Source organism: Mastigoproctus giganteus, chromosome 4 (assembly GCF_048544385.1).
Source record: "Mastigoproctus giganteus isolate SK-2022 chromosome 4, ASM4854438v1, whole genome shotgun sequence".
Taxonomy (NCBI): domain Eukaryota; kingdom Metazoa; phylum Arthropoda; class Arachnida; order Uropygi; family Thelyphonidae; genus Mastigoproctus; species Mastigoproctus giganteus.
This window is the reverse complement of record NC_143578.1, coordinates 198,680,034-198,705,952: the sequence shown is the minus strand read 5'-3', so window position 1 is coordinate 198,705,952 and position 25,919 is coordinate 198,680,034. Positions and strand designations below refer to the sequence as shown.

The 25,919-nt window shown below is 35.0% G+C and overlaps 1 protein-coding gene across 4 annotated transcripts in view; it reads right to left on the bottom strand.

The window, feature by feature from the left end:
- LOC150087315 (uncharacterized) overlaps positions 1-25,919 on the bottom strand; it is a 410,003-nt gene that overhangs the window by 82,026 nt on the left and 302,058 nt on the right. For 3 of the 4 annotated variants that reach the window (XM_090371118.1, XM_090371117.1, XM_090371121.1), the window contains one exon: positions 2,996-3,040. The exons of the other annotated variant lie outside the window; for it this stretch is intronic. In XM_090371118.1, coding sequence (XP_090227244.1) covers positions 2,996-3,040 — 45 coding nt within the window. The remainder of the gene's footprint in view (positions 1-2,995; positions 3,041-25,919) is intronic. 4 annotated transcript variants of the gene reach the window in all.

Genomic DNA, 25,919 nt, shown 5'->3' with positions numbered 1-25,919 from the left:
AACTGTGTGGTACTACACTCAGGGTAGTTAAGAATGAAAAAGATCTGGGAGTGATTGTGCAGTCGGACGTGAAATTCTCTGAGCAGTACAGAGACACTATCGGGACAGCTCATGGGGGTTTTGTTGATGATATACAGAAACTTTGCTTATAGGGATAAGAAGATGATTATCCCTTTGTATATAAGGGCCATGGTTAGGCCGCATCTTGAGTGCTGTGTAAAGGTTGGGAGGTTTTACTTTAGGAAGGACATAGATCTGCTGGAATAGGTTCAGAGACAGGCATCCAGGTTGGTGAAGGGAACAAAAGGGGTTCTGTTCATTTCTGCAAATTGCAGCGTCTCGAGACTAGGTATCTGTACGAAGATCTGGTTGAGGTTTTTAAAGCCTTCAATAGGTAGAGCAAGCTGAATATTAATGGCATTCTTCCACTTTCTGAGACTACACATGAGGAGACGCAAGTCGAGGAAGGATGGTTGCAGGTTAGCAGTGCAGAAGTTTGCCTTTGGCCTGCAGGTCGTTGATTGTTGAAACAGGCTATTGTTGTGGAAGATGATGGGTTGAAGAAATTCAAAGGAGAAGTAAACAAATTCTTGGAGGGTATGGATGGTGACCGGTTTTTTTTTTTGGCTCATACTATATAACCATTACTACTACCCATTTGAAGGACCTTACATTTGTCAATGTTGAAACTTCAATTTTCACTTCTCAGAGTATCTGCCTAATTTTTCTAGTTCTTGTTGTGATAAAATACCCTGATTACTGTCATTAACCACCCTTCCAATCTTTGCATCATCTACAGACTTAGACTTTAAGCCTGATATGCTTTAATCAATATTAATAAATATTGAAAAAACAACAATGGACCCAGTACTGAACCATAAGGAACTCCACTAATAACAGTAGTTCAAGAAGAGTAATGTCCACCGATAACCACCATCTTCTCCTGCTCAATGATCCCTTCATGCAGAGAAGTAACTTGCTATGGATGAAACACTGTTCCAATTTGTACAGCAGTGTTTCCTGCAATCTAAATATACAATGTCGAAATTATTTTTTGCATACAGGTGCTTTGTTATTGCATCAGTATCCAATCAGACTGAGCAGGCAGGATCATCCCATAACAAATCCATTCAGCAAATGCAATATACTTGCATTCTGTCCGGATGTTCCTGCAGTACTTATTTATTTTTTTCTTCTTATTATTTATTATTCCTCTTATTATTTTCTCTGGAACAACAGTAAATTTAACAGGGCACCTCCATAGCTGGGTCGGCAGGAGCAGCAGTGCATAGCACACGCTTCTTGATTAGACCAAGGTTCAAGTCCATGACCACCAAATACGGAGGATGCAGAAAGGTCAGGGAATGACCACCGCATATCCATGGAGCAATGTGGTCTTAGTTGCTAATGCTCCTAAAAACCAAATAACAACAAACAAACAACAAACAGTAAATCTAACATGTCTGTAATTACTCATTTTATCCTTTGTTTTCTCCTTTTAAAACTGGGAATATATTTGTACACCTCCAGTCTATACCGCTATTTTTATAGACCCACATCCTTCTTAAAAGAAGTTTGTATACCTGTATGCAGTACTCAAGATGTGGCTTAACTATTGTATTATACAATGGATAATCACCTTCTTGTTACAATTAACAGTGAAGCTAGAGTTTTACAACTTTATTTATTTATTTATTTTTTTTTTTTGGGAAGGACAAGACAGAGAAAACCATGTTATTATGGTGAGACAGAGAATGGGCGAAAACCAGCCAAAAAGGTTAAGGCACTACCTTAAATCATGAGCGTGGGTAAGTGTTGTAGCACCAAACTCAAGGTAGGTGATAACGAAAAAGACTTGGAGGTAATTTTTCAGTCTAATTTAGTTTTCTTCACAGGGCAGACAGAGAGGCTGTTAGGATAGCTCATTTGGTTCTGTCATTGATACGCAGAAATTTTTCCAGCGAGGACAAAGAGGCAATTATCCTACTGAAGAAACAGCGGTTAGGCCACATCTTTAATACTGCATGCAAGTTTTGGAACTTCATTTTAGAAGGAAGGAATCCAGATCTTTTTGAGAAAATGGAAAAGAGTGGCGAGATTAATATGGGCACAGATGTACTCTTATTAAAAAAAGACTGGAATTCTTGGATTCTATAAAGTGCACTTGGATTCTATAAAGTCTACAACCTAGTCATCTATGATGACTTAAATGAAGCATTTAAATTTCCACCTAATGTTGTGGACTTGGGTAGATTTTAATAAATTTAAAGGACTACACAAACCAAGGAATAGTCAAATGAAGTGGGTTTTTTTTTTTTTTTTTTTAAATGCTCTATAAGCTTGCTTCTTTGAATCATTTTGATAATACTAAATGCAGCTGGATTGGTGAGTGGCATTACCAAATCTTAGCTGTCACTGCACTATGAGACTTTCTACATTGGGAAAAGTGATCTTACCAGAAATCATATACTGGATTTATATTGTGGGAACCAATAAAAGTGATTGTGGGAAGAGTTGAAATATTAAATTTAAGTAATAGTAATAATAAAACTGATGAAGCTGACACTGTGACACTCAAACTTGAACACCTACCATATGTAATCTCGTTCAGTGATGCATGCCTCATGAATCCTCACACAATAAAAGTTGAAATATCTGTGGAGAGAAATCCCAATATCTGAATCAAGGGTATGTTGGAGTCAACATTCTGTCTCAGATGGAATTCCACGAAATAGTTATAGTGGCCCTGAATGTAAATATACAAAGTGCATTGCACAAATCATTTAGTAATGCTTTGCTACTGAATTTGGCTTTGAATGATTGTGATTTTTGGGAGGATTTTAAAAATTCTTATATTATTCATCCATGTTTATGGAATTAGAAATGTGAAGATTACTCAAACATTTGCATGATGATGCCTAGAACAATCTAGTTGAAAAAGTCAAGGTACAGTATCCAAATGTCATTAAGGAATTCATAACCAAAGCATACATACTCTTCAGCACAGTTTTCAATGAGAACATAGAAAGGCAATGGACTCCTGAAAGAGTGAAACATTTATAAATTATTTGTACCCACCTTATCTGTGGTATTATAATCAACTGTTTCTTTGTCAATTCTTAAAGTCCACAAATTGAAAAATATAATATTGACTTATCAACTAGTACAAAAGACAAAAAAAATGAGCAAACCAATGGGAAAAATGATATTACAAATAGAACTTAACACTTTCTTGTTAAGACTGCAAACAATACAAGATGTTCTTATAATAGTAATAACAGGACTTACTGGAGAAATGGTTGTAATCTTAATGTTTTCCATCGAATGCTCCTCACTATATGGCCATTAAATACAGTTGACGATAAAACTTATTATTAGTTGTAAATTGTTGATTTATATATCCCTGCTGGATTATAAAGAGAATATAAAATTTCTGTTATGCATAAAAATGCCACTATCTATTAAATAGTTGAGCAATTTTTCTCTGTATAATTTCATTTTCTGGGAACTGAAACAAATAACATTACTTTTGGCTGTTTGAGCTTAATAATTTTTATTTTGGAATACCTTGAAATTCATGACTATATTAAACTACACAGCATGACTCAGTTGGTGGTATAGTACTTGATGGATGAAAAAAAAAAAGTTTAAAGTTGAAAATATTTATAAAGAATTTCCCTAGTCTACAACTAAAACTGAACTCCAGAGTTTTTCCAAATGAGTGGAAAGACAGAATATTGCACAGAGGCACACCTGCAACATAACCCTTACTTGTACAATGTTCTCATCGACCAAACAGTAATTAAGCATATGGAGTTTGACAACTAAATGCTGATTTAAGAACTAAAATAAAGTCTGCTTAAAAAACTACTGAAAGTATAAAAGATAACTTGAAGAAATTGATGTGAAACACTACAAAATGGTGTTGAGATAGTATGTCTCCTTTAGCAATTTAAAGTTATGAGGCATCTCTTCGGAGGAAGCTAAAAGCAACCCAACAGAGGATCTCGGTTGAGTGGCAATAACTTATACACTATGACAACCAGTACACATATTCCTAAACAGCAAAGCAAATGAAGAAATGGGTGACCCCAACTATAAATACCTGACAGAGAAATCTGCATCAAACTACATTTAATGTACGTGATAATGCGAAAAGGTCAATGGAAACAACAGATATATTTGCAAATGAAATCAGAGTAAGGGTCTTGCAAGTTTGAAACAGATAAGTAAGGAAAAGGGGGGGGGGGGGGAAGGTTATATAAAATTTGGAGAATATGAACTCATAAGGGTGAAGGTAAAGAAAGCCTGCACAAGAAGCACGCAAAAGTTCGATGAAATTTACTGGTAAAAGTAGTTTGCCATAACGGCATTTGTATTGTTGCTTGCTCAGTAAACATACAGTTGATGTTATCGGTCAGGAGTAGAAATTGAATCCCATGGGAGATTGAAACCCTTCCGAGGTGGAGGGGATAACCTGACCTTTTTTTCCTTTAGAATCACTGGTCGACTAGTGGATAAATTGTTTATTAAGGGAAAAAAAAAAAAAAAAAAAAAAAGGCAAAGGAAGCCCACACGAGAAGCACAGCAAACTTCAAAAAAGTTTAGCGGTAAAACTACATTATGAACATTTTTTACGACGCCAGAACTTCCAATATGACTTCCTACGTGATTCAATTAGTGATTCTAAAGCAAAAAGGTCAGGTTACACCCCCCACACTTCAGGAGGGTTTCAAGCTCCCGTGGGATTCAACTTCTACTCCAGACCGATAACACCGTCTGTTTACCAAGCGAGCAACAATACAAATGGCATTATGGCAAACTACTTTTACCGGTAAATATCATCGAACTTTTGCATGCTTCTCACGCAGGCTTTCTTTACCTTAGCCCTAATAAGTACTGTGGTGAGGGAAAAAAATTTCCCTGCTGAAGTAGCATGCTAAATAGTAAAAGTTAAACTTGGCAAAAAGAAAAAAAAAAAAAAAACACAAGAAGCAAAGAACATTGGACTGTGCAGATATGTTGATTATTCTGCACAGTCCAACTTGAAAACACAGAGGCTGAATTATCTCAAGATATAGAGAAGCAGTCATTTTTAAGTGCATGTCAAAAAAAAAAGCTATAGAAAGTGGATAGGAGCAATGAGTGACCATTATTGTGGTGCATGTATGCATAGTTGTAATAGATCATATGCAGTTCTGCAGAATTTGTATGCCAATGAAGAAGAGCTTAGATGGCTATTTTTTTCCTGTTATTTGTAACTTGATTAAAACCATTAAAACTTTTAATTATCTACTTCTATGGATTTTTCTTAAAATAGGTCTTATATTTCACATTTATTTTCATTTGTTAAAATTAATCAAGTTACTGAAATCTGTTTACTTTTTGTTTCAGTAAGAAGGTGGACAATGAAGGATTTTTTACATCTCTTTATATTATTCTTTTTGGAATTCTTGACTTTTGAAATAAACTGGATTTCGATTCATCATTCCTCTCTTTAACAATTAACTTTTTTTTTTTTTTTTTCACAGTTGTCTTCACTAGCAACGTTCCAATTTTTCTTCATTCCTCTCTTTAACAATTAACTTTTTTTTTTTTTTTTCAGTTATTGTCTTCACTAGCAACGTTCCAATTTTCCTTCCAATTGCAGAATACATACACACATATCTATAGATACACACAGCAGTGAGTACCCACTTTACGGAGCACTCCTTTAGTAATGCCATCATGTATTCATACCATGTGATAAAGCTGGTGGGAAGATACATAGGTCACATGTAGTTGAGTAGTCAGTAGGGCCAGTTCAGTGGCACACACTCCTTGAGTAGACTGGTTTAAGCCCATAACTACTAGATACAATTAAGAATTGTATTCATGATTTATTATCTATATAATATAGGTGTAAAAACACCATAGGCAACTCTTAAAGGAAAAAACTATGATAGTAGTGTAAAAGGCATCATTTCAACTGTATCTCATATTGCACAATATGAGATACAGTTGAAATGATGCCTTTTACACTACTATCATAGTTTTTTTTTCGCCCCTTTGAGTTGTCTATGATGTTTTTACACCTATATTACATAAATAATTATCACTCTTAAAAATATTATGCCCAGTTGCATCCAGTCATGCTTAAACATCATCATGTACACCTTTTGGCATCTCTCATATTGTGGGATTATCTTCACATCTGGTTGTCATGTTTCCATACCAGGGTGCATGCCCACCCACCGATGAAAGACCAACAAGCCTCGAAATGGTTCCGTCTGGGTGGTGGTGGTGCCCAATGAGAATAAGTAATAATAGTCAGCGAAGGTAAAAAAAACCAACACGAGAATGATGAGAAACGTTGGATAACTTACTCGGAAAATTAGTTTCCCAATACGGCACTCCAGCACTGCTCGCTCGGTAAACAGACGGTAGGTGTTTTCGGTCTGGAGCAAAGTCAAGAACGATATATTGATTGACAGGTAGGCAGGGCAAACAATGTGCTGATTGGTGTGCGAACACAACACACGATAACATCGGGTTAGTATCATTTTAGTAGCACTCAGAAGCACTAGTGGTAACTTGCTCTAATGAACGCTTTCCATAATGGTGAAAAAAGGTCAGGTTACCTCCACTTGAATCCCATGGGAGCTTGAACCCCTCCCAAAGTGGAGGGGGTAACCTAACCTTTTTTCTTTAGAATCACAGACATATTTAGAAATACATTCATAAAAAATTAAAAAATTTTTATGACTGTATTTTTATTTTCTTGTTCAATAATATGCCCTAATGGTGAAAAATGGTCAGATTACCTCCACTTGAATCCCATGGGAGCTTGAACCCCTCCCAAAATGGAGGGGGTAACCTAACCTTTTTACTTTAGAATCATGTGGACTAGCGCATAAATTGTTTATTAATAAAATATTTTTTTATTACCGTACTTTTATTTTTAAAGACAATCGTGTGGATACACACATATCATAACGTCAATCAAAACCTCAACAGCTATTCACTATATATATTAAATCTTTCTTTCCTTATTATTTCCTAACCTAACATTTAAAGTTAGGTCACTAAATATAAGGAAACCATTTCTATTTATTTCCTAACCTACCATTTGAGGTCAGGTTATGAAATATAACGAAAAATAAAGAAACCTTTTCCTTTTTTAGTAACCAAACCTAAATCAACATTATAGTAAAAACAGTCATGAACTCCAAAAATTTGCTTTTAATAATGAGAAAAAAAACATAATGAAAAAAATAAAAATGAATAGAACAAAACTTTTATTAATTTAGTTTTCATCAAAAAATCAACCAATGTTTTATTTTCCTTACAAACTTCTTCCATATTTAAAAGATTCATCGCTACTATTACCTGTTTACCATTCATTACAAAACTATTATGCACCGTTCTTTACTCATAAATACACATTAAAATGCCAACGAATGACTACACACTAGCTTGTCCTCTGTAGCACCCACCACCAATCATTTCATCCTTTGCCACGCCTATCTGTCAATCCCTTCTTGATTTTGGCTCCACACCGATAACAACCACCTTCTTTTTACCGAGCGAGCAGCGCTGGAGTCCGGTGTCAGGAAACTAATTTTCCACGTAAGTTTTCCGACATTTCTTGTCGTTCTCATGTTAGATTTCTTTACCTTAGCCCAATAGTCTTCTCTATTAGTGAAGCATTACTTATTCAAGGTAGTGCAATAAATGGTAACTCATTATGAAGGATGAGCACAATATGAGATACAGTTGAAATGATGCCATTTACACTACTATGGTGTCTATGGTGTTTTTACACCTATATTATATAGATAATTATCACTCATAAAAATATTATGCCCAGTTACATTTAGTCTTTCTTAATCATGATTTATTGTAAATTGCTCTGACCTGGTGGTCATACCGGAGTATAAACAAGAACATAGCAATGCTGTATGTGTGCAATTCTGTGTGGGACGGGCAAGATAAAAGATTTACAAAATCTTTGAATGTGACATGGTACTCAGTGCACTACCATGTCACATTCTATTAGTCTAATAACATCCAGTCAATGGCAATCCTTTAGTAAGGAAACAGTGTGTTAATGTGAGGGACTGATGGAGGCTGACAAGACTTGTGCCATGACAGAAAGGTTACAATCAGTAACATAACAACCCATTGCAATGATGGTAACCAAACAGGCATGTCAGAATGCACAATTCACACCTCACAGATGGGAGGTGTGAATTGTGTAATATAACCTAATTCAGTTGCAGAAAGCAACTGAATTAGGTTATATTACTGTCAGCAAAAAACAAAAAGGCATGGTTATATTAGGTGGGAACACTAATACTGGACAGTCTGGTCTGATGAATACTGGTTCTTGCTGTTTCATGCTGATGTAAAGACCAGAATATGGTGGAAACAGCATAAATCCATGTACCAATTCTACTACATGTCAACAGTACAGCTTGGTGGCCACTGGTAATGATGTGTGTGTGTGGGGGGGGGGATTTCAATGTGCACAATGGGCAGTGGAGCAACATAAGGATACCACATCTTATGTTTATACAGAAATTGTTTCCAGCCCTTCATGCATGCAGTGTATCCATCTACAAATGGGTTCCTCCAACAGAATAATGAGCCGTATCACAAGGCCAGAATTATAGAGAACTGGTTCCAGGATCATGAGAGCGAATTCAGCCTACTGCAGTGACCTCCCGGTCAACAGATCTCCATCTAATATCTAATTGAACAACTGTGGGATAACGAGCTATTTGCAGGAGAGATCTGTAACCATTCAATTTGCAGAAAGTAATTTAGCCAGAACAGATGTGCAGCCCCTGCAAAGCTTTTGATACCTCATTGAGTCTGACACAAAAAAATCCAAGCTGTTCTAAGAAAAGGACATACTCACTATTTGACAGGCATATCTAATAAAGTGGCCACCTAGCATGCACCCAAGTGTATAAATATATTCCTCTCCCATACATAAATACATGCATATTTGTTATTAAATGGGAGGAGAAAAATTAAGCATTTCTAGTGTCTTGATGCCTAGGGAGCAGGAACAATTCTAGGAGAGCATGTGAAGTGCAAAACACCTGGCCCCATGCTGGGAGTGGCATGCCTGTTTCTGGAGATGCACATAGAACTCAAGTACCCAACCCCAAACCCTGCTCGAGAAAGAAAACTATATGATATGAAGAAATTACTAAATGTGGGTGAGCATTAGATATTATGTATGTAATTTCTATTTACACTTTTCCTTGGCTTGGATTGCTGTATATATGAATCTGTGGCATAAAGCACATCACATCAAAATATTTTGTCATATATTTCAATGACACTGTATAGATCACACTGTAAAAAACAATGTTTCCCAAAGTCAGAACTTAGCTTTACCCAATTATAGTAGTGTCAGGTGCTAGTGAGATTCCTTTAAAATAAATATTTCCCATGCAATCTGAGTTGATTATATTCAGATTTTCAGTACCTTTCAAGAACAATCTTAGAAGTAAAAGAATCAACCAATGAAGTTAACTCAAGCAAACAAAAGGACACCACTAGCATTAAGTACATGAGCAGGAGAAAAAATTGCTACTCTGAGACTTTTGTTTATTTAAGGATTTTTAGATATTATTAAAGCATATTTTAGACATTAAAACTTGATCAGTATAAGCAAGTCCAAATATTCTAAGAATATTTGAATTTGCTTGTATAAGATTATTCTACATGGCCATTTTACAATCTAAGACAGTGCTTTTCAAAGTTTAAGCCATGGAACTCTATATGAACTGAAATGTTTTGCTTAATCCCGGTTGAGGGCAATTTGTATTTTATTCCAGTGGGTGAAATTCTGAATATAACAAAGATAAAAACCCCATTATAATATTATTTTGGCAGCTGGACAAGTCACACTGTCTGCATGTATTACAGTTATGAAATTCAGAATATCTGACAAATTGCTAATATCAAACCTACAAGCACAAATACACTAATAAGATTAAACAAAAACAACTCAAATTCATTCAAAATCTTTTTTTTTTTTTTTTTTCAATAAAATTGCATTAAATTTTATTGTACATAAAATTTTCACTGGGAATGTTGTTTGTTTTTATGACATAAAAATTTTAAATTGCCTGCCTTGATGAAATTAACAATATTAGTTGCATTATCTAATAGATTTCAGAGATTCTGGGATCTTCTTAATGGCTAATCCACATCTACAATGGCTACTTTCGCACAATTTCGATTGAGCCTTTTTATATGCACAAACTCCTCTGGTTTTATGAAGCACTGACTCCACATTATCAGTTCAAACGTTGATACATTTTTACCAGTCAGGATGATGCTGTATAAAAAGCTGATCTAAAAGCTTATAGATTTTTTCTCATATTGCAGCCATTTTATGTAACTTGCACAGCAACAGATTTTCCCTAATTTATCATTATAAACAAAACCAAGCAGAATGGCAAGATTAGTAACGAGTCATTTTATATAATTTGCATAGCAACAGATCTTCCCTAATTCATCATTATAAAAATATAATGAACAAAACCAAGCAGAATGGCAAGATTAGTAACATCATAAGTATTCTCATCTAGTTGAACTGTAAAGAATTAGTTATCCCCAGCCTTCCAAAAGTACATTAGTTGACCAACCTTGGATTTTTCTTTGGACCAGGTTGTCGGATAATGACACTGATTGTAATTTCTTAACAGTTTCTAATCATCATCTTTTCATCTAGCATACATCTTACCAAATGAGTTAAAAACATGTTAAAAAATTAACTGATAGGAGGGGTTTAACAAGTTCTTCCCTGAATGTGCATACTTTTCCTTGATGTGAAACAATAACTCTGAAGGAAACCACAAATGAATTTTTGTGGGTTTTTTTTTTTTTTTTTTTTTTTGGGTTAATGATAGATTATTTAATATACATGGAAAGAACTGCAAGGCTTACCTTTATGTTTGCTATTTTTTTGTTTTGTAAAATGTCAATGCACAAAATACACAGGACACATTAAGTTTTTATCACTTGTCATGAGTAAAGCCCATTGATAAATAATATCACACCATGTTTTCTTCTCTTTACATGACACACTCTTTTTGTTATCAGATTCATACAAACAAGCATAAATATATTAATGTGCACTAATAAAATAAAATTAAAACAAATGTTGCACTCTTTTTCGTTGAACACTTGTTTGACAGCGGAAAGCTCTGACAAGCTGTTTCATTTGGATGCTGTTAATTATTGCCATTTTCTTCATTTTTCAGCTTGATTCCCCCCCCCCCCCCCATATTCTGGTTACTAACTATCAAATAACATTTGATAGGTACAAACAGGAAGATGTTGTAACCACTTAATTTACCCACTATATTATTATTATTATTATGTTAATTACTTTTAAAAATTGCTTATTAAGATTTACTTTTATTAAGGCATACATGTGCATGCACAAACAGACCACACTTGTTATAATATGTTAGGTTGCTGGAGCTTGCTGCAGATATTCTTCCAGGTATGACAGGCTGGGGTTTACTACATGGTAGTTTAAAATGCTGATATTCTGCTCTCATTTGGAAGCAAGTAGACTAAATTTCTGTGAAATTTGATTGTTCTGCAGCAGCCAAGTCTGAGGCTTTTCAACTTCCATCATGAAGTTTAAAAGCAGAGGATTTGGGACGGTTAATAACCTTGAGTATAACTGCATCTCTCATGTGTCAAGTTAGAAGCACTGCAGCTAATATACCAGAGGTGACCACCCAGGTGTGATCCAACATAGGCAGTGGCCATCTACATCACATCATCCACGTCACTAGGCAATAATAGGCAGTATATGATCATCTATAGCAGCACCAACACTCTGCTTATTAGAAGCTTGGTGTGGTGTTCGCATCACACAGAGAAAAGCCACCCCTGTGTCACCTGGCAATAATAGATGGTACATGACTATCACAATCCACTGCAGCAGCAAAACACTGCTTATTAGAGGCCTATGTTCAGTTTTCAGAGCAAAGGGCAAACACCATCTCTTCCATCATGCAGTGCAGGTTCTGATAAATCTTATATATCAAGGGCACAATTCTATATTAGTGTTCACAGGCTGGCCACTAGATTGTCCACCAGATCAAACATATTGGTAACTCTCTAAGAGACATCTGGATGCCTCTTAGAGAGTTACCAATACACTATTCTGGACAGAGTCAGATTAGTGTATGGAATGGGGGCACACTGTTGAGGCTACGTCATGTTATGGAGCTAGGTACAGTCTTACCATGTGTGTACTATATCCAAAAATTACATTATGGCGTACATGTCCCCCCCCCATCCACTTTTACTTTATTCACTGTATCAAAAATAGTCAAACTAACAGAATTTACAAAAACTCCTGCATTAATTTCACAAACATATGGTACCAGTTCCAATCCCAGTCATATCCATTTCCACCTACAAACTGCCACCTGATATACTTTTTCTGACAGACTTTAAATTATAGGCTGCTTTGACTATTACTCATCTCAGTTACACTAACTATTCACTCTATGATTCCTTTTTCTTCAATGGTGGTCTGGTGAATATCTGCTCTGATATTCCTTGTCAAGAAATATCACAGCAGACAGTTCATAATCTGCAACTTCTCTTTTTAATCTCCTGTGGCTTTAAATCTCTCTGCCCTATTCTGTCACCTCTATCATTTTCCCAACTCTTATTCATGTCAATCAATCAGAAATCCTTGATTTCCATTCTTTGAAACTCTTTCTCCAATATAACTTTCCTAATCATGAGGTAAATTTTCCTTGGTGATTTCGATGTTCACAATTCCAACTGGCTTCAGTTTTCTAGTTTTCTAGTTACCCAGCTGGTCAAGATGCAGAAGCTTTTGCAATTACTAATGATTTCACACAGCAAATTCAGCGACTAACCAGAATACTAGACAACTGTAACCAGACACTAATCTGACACACTTGATCTTTTTTTCATAAACAACCTTTCAAATTACATCATAAATATCATTAGCTGTCTAGGCACTTCAGATCACAACTGGTGATGGTCTCTTTTCGATGGAGCCTCTCTTACACAGTCATTCACAGCCTCATGTTGTCTGGCATTACACGAATATGAAGTGGTAAAACTGGAAGAACTGCATGATTTCTATTCTTCTTTTCCTTGGTCTAATTACAATTTTAAATCTTGTGATCCAAATATTTATCAGTTCTTGTCAGTGAAACTGTTCTTGTTGGGATGAAAACCTTTATTCTGCATTCCACCCTAAAATCTGATCCCTTACCTAAACTTGCTTTTTGAATAAATGTGCTGAGGCTGTTCAATATAAAAAAGGTAGCATATCGCAATTGGCTTGAATCCAAATCTGCAGCTTGATTTTCTGGCTAAACTATAAAGTTTGCAACAATTTAAAAACAGTCGTTAATCAATATAAACATGAACACGAACAGGATAAGAGTAGAAAATTGCTTCTTGTCTGAGTGGTAGTCAAGAATTCTGATCTCTTTCTGTTGGCAGAGACTTCTGTCCATCAATACTCCCACTTCAGTTTCAATGTGATGTTTCGATTGCATCCTCAGCTGAAGACAAAGCGGACTTATTTACTAGTCTGCTATTTTTCTTTTAACTCATATATCAACAATCTTGGCAAACCATCTCACAGAAAGGCACCTCCATTCACAAAGAATACACTCTACTCAATGAATCCGGAGTTCTTCTCACAAACAGATGTTAGAAAAATTCTGATCGAATTTCTCTACTTATTCTCAAATCCTGTGCATCTGAGCTTGCTTCTGTTCTAGGTTCAATGATCACCAATATGGAATTAACTAATTCAATGGAAAAATTTGGTGAAACTCTTGATATTTTTTGATAAGGTATTTCAATAAAATCTTGATATTTTCTAAACAAGCCCCTATCTTACAGCCAGCTGAATATTCTTTGCAATAGAGTATCCAACCCTCCAGTACAGGAGTTTATCAAGTATAAGTTTATCAAGTAGAAATCTGCTGTACACCAATGGGAACAGTGAAAGGAGTGAAGGTGGAGTTGGGTTTCTGGTCCACAAAGATATAAAAAACAACATTTTGGAATTCAAAAGTATTTCACCAAGAGTGTCAAGACTAATAAGATTTCTAAAAGGTACTAACTCAAGATTTCTAAGAGATACAAGTTAAAGGTTATAATGATTTATGCACCAACATCGAGCCATAATGATGAAGAGGTTGAAGAAATGTACACGTAAATTGAGTCTTCTAGATGAGCAGAAAACTCACTTCACTATTATTATTGGAGACTTCAATGCTAAGGTTGAAAAAAGACAAAACAGTGCAGAAAAGGGAACTATAGGAAATTTTGGAATTGGTGAAAGAAATGAAAGACTTGTGGAATTTGCAGAATCTCAAGGACTGTCAGTAATGAACTTTTTTCAAGAAAAGGGTGAACAGAAAGTGGACATGGAAGAGTCCAAATGGATTTACAATTAATCAAATTGACTTCATCCTCACTAACAGAAGATATATCATGAATGATGTTGCCGTCCTGAATAACGTAAATGTTGGAAGTGATCACAGAATGGTAAGATGACACTTGATATAGATGTAGGAAAAGAAAGGAAAAAACTGACTAGAGTAAATAATACAAAGGTCTTGAAGATAACAGAAGAGGAGAAAAAGTAGTATGTACTGGAATTTAAGAACAAGTTTGGGCTTCTGCAGACTGCTCAGGACCAAAATATTGACGAGGATTATTACAACTTTCTGAGAGTGATAAAACCCAAGAAACCTATAGGGGGGGGGGGGGAAATTCAAAGAAGAAAAAATTAGTCAAGAAACACTTGTCATGATGAACCAAAGATGACAAATGAAGAGCAAGAAAAACACTGACAGGGAAAAAACTGAGTATACTGAGTTATGCAAAGCCATTAGAAAAAGACTCAGAGAGGACATAAGAAGATTTAACACAAGAAAAGTAGAACAAGCATTAAGGGAAAACAAAGGATTTAAATCAGCAGCCATGAGCAGTAATACAGAAAGACAAATGATACTGAAACTGAAGAATAGCGATGGTGTACTTATAAACAGCAGAAAAGGCATAATTCAAATAGCAGAAGACTACTATAGAGAATTATACAAGGAGCGAGGGAATGATACCAGCAGTGGGGAAGATGGATTGCAAAGTAGCAACACATACTACATACCCAATATTCTTCCTGATGAGGTAGAACATGCATTGAAGAAAATGAAGAATCGGAAAGCCCCGGGGGAAGATGAAGTTACTGTAGAGTTGTTAAAATTGGGAGGAAGAAACAACACAAAAACTGGCAAGGCTCTTCACAAAAATGCATTAGAAAAGGTGTGACGCCTATGAGTGGAACAATGAAATCATAGTTTTGCTGCATAAGAAAGGAGATAAATCAGAAATTGGAAATTATACACCAAGTAGCTTGTTATACCACATCTACAAGTTGTTCACAAGGGTCATTACTAACAGATTAGAAAGAATGCTTGATGAGAACCAACCGAAAGAGCAAGCTGGCATTAGGACAAGATTCTCAACTATGGATCACCTTCACATAATATCACAGCTAATGCAGAAAGCAAATGAATATAAAACACCATTATGCCTGGCATTTGTGGATTATGAGGAGGCATTTGACTCCATACAGCATAAGGCAATGTTTCAGGCACTGGAAAGACAAGGCATAGATACCCCATATATTATTATTATTAGCTGTATGGTGCAAGGAAGCCCGAGGCTTATGTTGAACAAGCTAAAAAAATTCTCGAGTTACCCTCAGAGACAGAGAGAGAGAGAGAGAGAGAGAGAGAGAGAATTAGAAAAAAATAGAAAGGAATCACCAAGAAAGAGGAGAATGGTGATATCCAGCTCAGGACCCTGGGTGTGCCAAGCCCATACTCACCAGATGTGAGCCCCAGGAGTTATATGATTTTGAAGAAAATATATGAGAACACTACCTCCTTTATTAGACTAGACAAAGACAGTAGCAAATTTAAAATTGAGAAAGGAGTTTGGCAAGGAGACACTATCTCCAAAGCTGTTTACTGCTGATTTCGAGGAAACTTTCAGAAGATTAAACTGGTCGCAGAAAGGAGTCGATGTAAATGGAGAGTTCTGAAACCATTTACGATTTGCAGATGACATTGTGGTCACAAGCCATAATCCCAAAGAATTAGAGGAAAATCTTAATCAGTTATGCAGAGTTAGTAAGGATTTTGGACTAAAGATGAATATGGCTAAAACAAAAGTAATGGTGAACAAGTATTTCCACAGAAAGGGATATAACGATTGAAGGAACAGTAATTAAAAAGGTGGAGTCATATACTTATCTGGGACAAGTTATTAGCTGTAATAATGATAAATGGCTGGAAGTCAAGACAAGAATAAATTTTGGATGGATAGCATTCAGTAAATATAGTCACATACTGAGGAGCAATATCCCAGTTTGTCTGAAACATAAAATGATGAACCAATGTATACTCCTCACCATGACTTATGGAAGTGAAACTTAGGCACTCACCGAAAGAATGGAAGAGAAGCTGAGAACTACACAGTGAAGAATGGAACGAATTATATTGGGAATCAGACTGTTAGATAAGAGAAACACATGGCAGCAAACTCAAGTAAAGGACATTGTTATCAAAACTAAAGAACTAAAATAGTCTTGGGCAGGACACAAAGCTCGAAGACACGATGACAGATGGACTAAGAAAATAACAGAATGGTACCCAAAAGGAGCTAGAAGAAAACGGCAGAGATGGACAGATGAAATTCATGAGTTTGTGGGTAGTAAAGGGATGGTCATTGCCAAAACAGAAGGAACTGGAAAGTTGCTGGGGAGGCCTTCATCCTGAAGTGGATTGAAAATGGCTGATGATGATAATGATCCGATTTTCCTTCTGAACACACACTGTGGGTTATGGTAGGTTGAATTCTGTCTTCTAACTTCTCCAATAATTCTGATGCTCCCTAAGATTCAGTTTTTTCTCCTACTCTTTTACTCTTGTATATTAATAGCATTCTTCCACCAACTGGAAATCATATCCATTATTTTTCTGCACAAACAGTCTCAACTTATCGATCTCCACTAATTTCTTTAAAAGGTCTCCTTTAATTTTCCAATGGGCTGAAAACTTGAATCCTTCTAGAACTTAGTCATTCTATTTCTTGAAAAACAGTGTACTGCATCTATGGTCATATTCGTTGACAGATATTTATGGACAAGATCACATATCTCTATTGTTGATTACCTTGATCTTTAATCTCTTTGGCACAAGTATATCACAAATATTGCTTACTCCGCATTAAAAAAAAATAATAATAATTTTCTTTTTTTACTTTTCTTCTTTGTACAAAACTACTCACTGTACAAATCTCAAATTAGTCTTACTATAGGATATTGAACCCACATCAGTTGTGCAGCACCCAAAACCTGTCTAAAGCTTTTTACTCCATTGAAAATAGGGTAATTAGGTTAATTACTGACCTTACAAAGCCTCTTACAAGATTCTCTCCACTGTCTTATGGATATTCAGCGTCTACTGCATGTCTTTTCAATAAATACTTCCATGGACACTGTTCCTCTGCATTGGAATCTGTAATTTCCTCCCTCAAATAATCTCAGCATGTGCCACAAGCAGTCAGCATCCATTCGTTGTCAAACTTTTTTCTTCCTCATTTATTCCTTCTACTTCTATTTTCTAAAAGAACCTACTTTCACATGTATTTCTCAAAAATTGAAATCCACAGAAATTCAAGTGTGTTACTCTACTATATAACTACAAAATTTGCCAAAACATATAGCAAAAGGGGCTTGTGTGTGTGTGTGTGTGTGTGTGTGTGTGTGTGTGTGTGTGTGTGTGTGTGTGTGTGTGTGTGTGTGTGTGTGTGTGTGTGTGTGTGAGTGAATGAGTGAGAGAGAGAGAGAGAGAGAGAGAGCGCGAGAGCGAGAGAGAGAAAAGAGTGCTTACTTTGTTATAGCACTTACTGTTTGTTCTTGTTGATTCCAGTAGACTGTCACATAGAGCACTAATATTGAATAGACAACTTGTATAGTCGAGACCCACTAATTTCAGTTAATGGGTTTCGATTTCAATCCACTATTCAACCCAATAGTGGATTTCAACTTGTATAGCTGACACCCACTAATTTTAGTTAGTAGGTTTCCCACTAAAAGACAACTTGTCTTTTAGTGGGTCTTGACTATGCAAGTTGTCTGTCCAACATGTCTAATAAAGTTTCGAGACTACAGAATTTACATAATGTTTTTTACACTATGTCAATAGTACACAAGTGGTATTAAAAATAATGGTTTAATTGTCCACGACAATTAAACCACATTTTTTTCTGTATATTCATAAAGCAAAATTAAGCAAATTTACTTGTGCAATATCAGAGCCTTGCAGTTTGACAATTTTATGTATGCATGATTTAAAAAGTGTTTGTGTTAGAGTCCTCATTGGATATGATTCCACAATGACATAAGGGATTTTTATGGGCTTCTTTCCACAATATGGTCAAGTTAGTCAGACCTAGGCAAGAGTTGCATGGTTGTTTTCTCCTGAAAACTTGGATTTTTAGTGCAGCAAACCAAATTAACAACAGAATTATGCAATATACAGTCAATATACTGTTGCTTCTCAACCTCAGTTGCTTTGGTATTAAACATACAATATACACAGTTGTGTTACAGATTCCAGAGAAATGGCTTGTTATGTTATGTAACTTCGGAGGCAAAAGCAACACAATACCCAATTTTCCAATGTATGCACAATTTACTATATTTCCTCCCATGCATAGTTTGTCAACTGTGCAGCTGACTATTTGAAAGTTGGTATTCCAAAGAAAGTTATACATACTTCCTTGGCAGCCTTTCTGTATCATCAGTATTGGAGAGAATTTCCAAAACAATTTAAATGTGTTTAATGATTTAATTGTGATGTACAAATTGACACAGTTTTCACTGTGTCAGCCAAAAAAAAAAAAAGGTTGAAAGTGTTCTACAAAATTGGTGCCATCATATTATTTGGATAATTTTAACATGCTAAACAGATTTAATGTCCTAGCAAATTCAAGTTGTATAATTTACATGATTGAGTGCTGTGTTAATTTATTCTTAGACCTTGATCAGTATTACTGCTGCCTGTGAAGGCAGTTGAGTTTAGCAAGGATTAGTTAGTGATGCTGAATGTCCCTTAGGTCTAATAACAGCAAAAGCAGGCCAGAACAAAGACTTATACAGCACCAACTGTTTTATGTAGGTAGACCTTGCTAAAAAACAAAATCAGTTTTACTAGTTAAATGAGGAAAATAATTTGTGTAATTTAACAGTTCTATTTATTTAATTACTGAATTTGAGCATATTATTTGGATAATTTTAGCATGCTAAACAGATTTAATGTCCTAGCAAGTTCAAGTTGTATACTTTCCATGTTTGAGTGCTGTGTTAATTTATTCTTAGACCTTGATCAGTATTACTGCTGCCAGTGAAGGCAGATGAGTTTAGCAAGGATTAGTTAGTGATGCTGAATATCCCTTAGGTCTAATAACAGCAAAAGCAGGCCAGAACAAAGACTTATATAGCACTACACAACTGTTTTATGTAGGTAAACATGGCTAAAAAACAAAATCAGTTTTACTAGTTAAATGAGGAAAATAATTTGTGTAATTTAACAGTTCTATTTATTTAATTACTGAAGTTGAGTTATCTTGGTACAATGCTGCTGATCTTTATAATTTTTTTTTCGGACAACAGTGAGTTCAGATATGTTGGCAACATATTTGAACTCGCCATTGAATCCTGCCATCTGGCCAGGAATGGTATGAAGGGGGGAGGCTAAAGACCAGCAGATATTAATTAGTACATAACTGCAATTTATCTGATTAATCACGTACATAGTCATGCTATGTATTAATTAAAGATGGGGGGAAATAAAAAAGAAAACCATACAAATTAGATAGGTCTAATTATCTGTTTAGCTACCTCTCATTCTCATCACACATTAAGATAGTGTTTAAACTGCACTTCCCTCAAAATACAATGACAAGATTTCACAGTGTGTCCAGATATATTGCCAACATCCCATTAATTTAATCCTGTGTTCTCAGTTGTGATACAATTAAAAGCAAGCACAGGCAAAACTGTGCTGGGACAACTAGTAATTCAATAAATTAAACTTGTAAACTGTTAGACCTGCCCATATGCAGTATTTACAACTGAAATGTTTTCCTTAATTCTGTCATTGAAAGTCACAGTCAACTTTACAGTCCAAACAAAACAGCATTTAATGAACTGCATTTAATGTTCCCAAGAATTACAGTTTATTCTCTATCCAACTGTGCAGCAGGAGGACAACTATCATCAAAGATGTATATTTGTAATTACAAAAATTATTATAACAAAGTCCACATTTTTATCCTTTCAGTTCTGTATTAACAAGATTTTAAAATATATAAAAATGAATTAATTCAACTAATTGCTACAGTTGCATAGTTCATTAAGGAAACTATGCTGCGAATGTGACAATGTAATGAACACAAGCAGCATGACATTACAGTTGTCATAAAAGTGGTGATTACAGTGTTTACAACATCAACACTGCATAAAATACAGAAACTGCTGACTGCATTTTGGAAAAACTGTACAAACATCTCAGCCAATTCAAAGTAACTGGTAATAAAAACTGAAGTCGAGGAGAATTGTATTCAATAATGAATAAACTTTTGTTAAGAAATGAGACACAACAGGTATTTAAACTGGCTTTACAAGTCATTCTGGAATGTTTATAGCTGCTGTTTTGCCAATCCAATTAAACTATTGTGGTTGCTGTCTTCACATGCCAAATAATATCCATTTTTTCATGGCTTCATTCTATTACACTAAATGATGCATAAGTTGGCTACAGACTTTACACTGGAAGAAAGTTCCCAAATTTAAATTTTGGTTATAAAAATAAAGAATGGCTTTTTAAAAAACTATGCTGTTTAGCAGTAAACACTTAATGGGAAAATAGATTTTACTTAGTTTATTAAAATAAACAAATTATAACAATTGTTCATTTTAATAAACTAATTAGACCATAGCATATAATTTCCAGTAATTCAAGTTCCTTTTCTATAAAACTGTTTATTGTAAATAAAATGTCAACATCGTACAGTTTTACTTGCAACCTAAAAATTTTTGCTTAGCTACTGTTCATATAATCTAGAGAATTTTAATGCTCACAGGTTTGCAAAAAAAATTAACTTTAAAAATGGTAAAAGGAACCACACCGTCATTTAAACATAAAATAATGGTGAATTTTTAGAAAAAGGTAATTTTTTTATTTTTACATTATTTACTTCATTAATTGTTCATTATTGTGTCCAAGGTTCTTGAAAAATGTAGGAAAAGGACTCAATAGGTGGTACCATGTGAACTGAATAGGGAATGATAAGCAACTAATGATAAAAGGTAGCGTGCATGCAGAAATTCAAACAACTAGATGTCTTTTTGTGCTGCTGAATTTTAGCTCACAGTACCGAACTCTTCCTTGCAGATAGAATGCCTGTAAGGAAAAGCTTATTCCACTGACTTTCGACTAAACACATTTTCTATAACACATATTACTTGCTGAAATGTCAAAAATGTGACTAATTTGAAAACTCGCATATCTTCCAAAAGTGCAGAATTAAGAATTATTCATTTCCTTAATTAATAATCAAGCCCACACAAAAGCATTAGAGGTAATTAGAATGTGTGCCAGGCAACTACACAACAAGGCATCAGTATATTCTCTAAATTGCAAATTTCATGGCTAGTTTGACTATTTTGATGGATGAGAAATTAAAGTTTCCGGAGGAAAAATAAATTTTTTGGCAGGAACAAAATGCAGGTGGTTTTTTTTTTTTTTTTTTTTTTGAAAAATGCAGGAAGTTTTTTGAAGTTCAAACTGCACTAAAAATTAAATTTCATTAACTAAATATGCAATAAATATTAACATATCAAAATACACTCGTAAACAATCCTACAGCCATAGGATTGTTTATGAGTACAGTATGTTTTTAAACATTAGCGTTCCTAATATATTTCTGTCTGGATTGTCTGTTAAACATCAACTGAATATGAGGATTATCATATTCATGTCTCAAGAAAGATACTGCAGTAGTTTCTCCACATCATCAAAAATATTGAATCAAAGTTTTGTTTATAAAATTAGTACTGCTGTTAGGACTGGGCAGTCAAGAGATCCGAGTTCAATTTTTTTCTTTGCCTGGTTGGATTTTCTCTGCTGCTCTGCACTACTGCTATGAGGAATTATTAAAACACAAAATAAATTGTTATATTTCATACTTGCTTGTACACTGTTAGTTCCGCAACCAAGAAACACTTCATCATATCTTTCCAATTTCATAACATCTGGAAGGTTCTCTCACTTAAATTGACAGAACTGATCTGCAAAATATCTATTTGTTTAAGTTAAAGGTTATGTTATGATACTAGGCAGTACTAGAATTTTATGTTTTTATTAAATAAAATTGATTGATTTGTTTTAATTTTGTTCAAAAAACTTCTCTGAATAGTTATTGGATGACAAATTAGCTCTCTAAATATGATTATATTTAAGTTAAACTTAAATAATATTGGAGCTAGTAGACTTGATTGCCACAAGGATGCCCCTTGGTCTTAGGAATTCATGCTAACCACCAAATTAAGTCCATAAATTAATTATGAGAAATAGACAGTACTTTAAGACCTAATTATAAAAAGCTTCTAACTCTCCATAAATTATGAAATTTCTTCATCAACTTATTCTGCTTATGCTATTAATGTATTTGGTTTTTTATTTATTTTTTTATTTTTTAGGAGCATTAGCAACTAAGGACACATTGCTCCAGGATATAGGGTGATCATTCCCTGACCTTTCCACATCCTCCGTATTTGGTGGTGATGGGCTCGAACCCCGGTCTAATCAAGAAGCGTGTTCTATGCACTGCTACTCCTTCCCACCTGGCTACGGAGGCACCTACTATTAATGTATTAAATATTCAAAGTTGTAGGACTTCATTGGCCTGTATTAGATCACCTTGATGATACAATGCATAAACTTGCACCAATGCATTTTTCTGCCCCATTTTATGTATAAAACACTTTACAGTGAAGTTTTATTGCATCAACCAGTTTTGACATGCAACACATAATGCCTCTGCACTTGTCTTGCCTCTCATTGGTGTTTTGTGACTGTAATTAAGAAGGAACGCAGTGTGCTAATTTACTAACAGAGGAGGGCACTGTTTTGCTTGTATTCTAGACCAGGGTTTCCCAAAGTGTGGTCTGCAAGGAGGTACCGATCCACAAAAAGAAAATAATGGTCTACGGACAACTTATTTAAATTTATATCCACATAAAACTATTAGAAAATTTCCTTATTTCCTTTCCTAAAATGTCAATTTTATGCAAACTTTTGATAATAAACAAAGAAATTAATTACCTATCTTTTATTTATATTTGCTGATGTTAATAAATACCTAATTGCATTATTACTGGTATGTTACATGTCCTGATTGTAGTGTCATTATTTCCTGAACCTACGAGTATAACTATTAAAAATACATTAATTTATAGCTATAGGTGAGCTGTGAATAAAAAAAAAAAAATCTGCAAACCAGTCTGTGCTTGTAAAAATTTTGGTAAACCTGTTCTAGACTATGAGTCAGCTGGGAGTTGAAAATGTGATTTACCCCCCCCCCCTTTGAAGAGAAGTATTATAATAGTTTTTGGTAAAATAAGTTATTTTATTAATCTTTATTGCTTTCAAAATTCAAATAGGGTATCATCCCTGGTCATAACCATGTGTTGCATTGAAAATGAAAACTTGAAAATAGAGGTGCAAGCATTCCCCCACATGGCAAACTATTCTCATATAAAGTAAGCAAAAAAATTCACAAAATTCTTTAAAATTACAATTTTAATGAAGTACAATCGATTCCGGTTAATTGGGACACATCGGGACAGATCACTTTGGCCCAATTAAGCGGCTGCCCCAATCAAGCAAAATTTTCATGAGCTGAAAAGCACACTGTATTTAAAGTTAAATTGGTACAAACATTTATTTAAAAATAACTAAAGCTAAAAGCAAACAAAATGTATGTATGTACATATAATGTATATACGTAAAATGAAGGTACAGTACAGAATAATGTCCGTGTCAAGCAAAGGTTACACATTACTTAAGGGTTCTTACTTTGAAAAAAATTATGAAGTGTACCTTGACGTGTTCTCTTTATGGACTGCAACTGAACAAAGTCGGCACAGGTATCTAATGCTGATAAAGGACTGCCTTCATTGCCTTCCTCCATGAAATAACAACTCAATTCAGCGATACATTACCTGGAATCCTGGTTAGTCACTCACTTAGGTATATCATCATTTTCTTGGTCTTTTGGTGTCCCTGAGTGTTTTGCCGCAATTTGTTCAATAATCGTTTCCTCATAATCTTCATTTTCATCGCGGCATTGAAGGTTATCATCAATCGTTAAAAATTCTTCACAATTTAGGACCTGTTGCAGTTCCAAAGCCATTTCATTTTCTGTACAGCTTATTGGATCTGAATCACAATTAGTCGTGAAACCACATTTAGCAAAACAATTCCGAATTGTTTTGCTGCTTATTCCTCGCCAACATCAGCGATAAATTGTACAGCTTTTAACATTGAAACTTTTGCACTAACCTCTATTAATTTCGAAAATGATGTCAGCAGATTTTCCTCAACTGCTTCAAGGATGTGATTAACCAACTTTCCGCGATAATAGGTCTTCAAATTTTTTATAATTCCCACATCCATAGGCTGTATCAGGGATGTGGCGTTAGGGGGTTAAAAATTCCAGTTCAATATTTTTTAAACCAGCTACATTAGAGGCGGTGCCGTTGTCCAATTTTTGGACAATTTTTGCCGTTGTCCAAAAAATCAACAGAATTTTTCTGGACTTCCACTGCAGTTCTGCATCTCAGTTCGTTAGCCATTACGTAAAAATATATGTGAGGTCATCCACGCCTTCTTATTGGCATAATACGAAACTGACAAACTGCCTAGTGTAAGCCCCTTGAAACAACGAGGTTTGGCACTTTTACCAATAACCAAAAATTTGAGGTTATCATTTCCTGACATATTTGAGCAGCACAACACTGTTACACGATCCATTGCTTTCTTTGAACCAGACAGTGTTATGTGTTGATAGCTGAGGGAACCATCTGGCATAGCACGATAATAGAGACCTGTTTCATCGGCGTTGTAAATGTCATCCCCCCACTAAATTTTTTAAGCAACTCTGGCAGTTTTTCAGATTTCCATTGCTCAGCACTGTCCTTCTCGCCATGTGCTTTTTTGTAACTAATGTCATGTCTACAATTCCAGCGAGGCAACCAACCATCCATCGCTTTGAAATTTACATGACCTAGCTTTTTGGCCAACTCTTCTGACTTGGTTTTTAGCATAGGGCCACTTACACGCACTCCTCGTTTAGATACAGTAAAAAACCATTGATTCAAAGCATCTTTGACGTTTGGATCTTTGCCTTCCCTCTTTCGCTTATGAGATGTTTTCTATAAATCCACGTGCAACATCCACTTCTCTAAGTTTTTCTTGTTGCTGTAGCAGTCGTGAAATTGTAGATTTTGGCACCTTTATTTTCTCCGCTTTCTATTTATCTATCTAGCTGACGATGACTGATATTAGGAAGGTGACTTTTTATCTTGTCAAGAATAGCGATTTTTTTCTGAAAGCGACAAATCTTTACATGGCATCTTGACAGGGGTCTTAAATGTACTGAAAAAAAGGGGAGGGGGAAACCAAAATCAGTGTACTGTTTGGTACAGTTTTTAATCTATTCTAGCCCAAAAGATGTATACATATGTACCTAGTGTG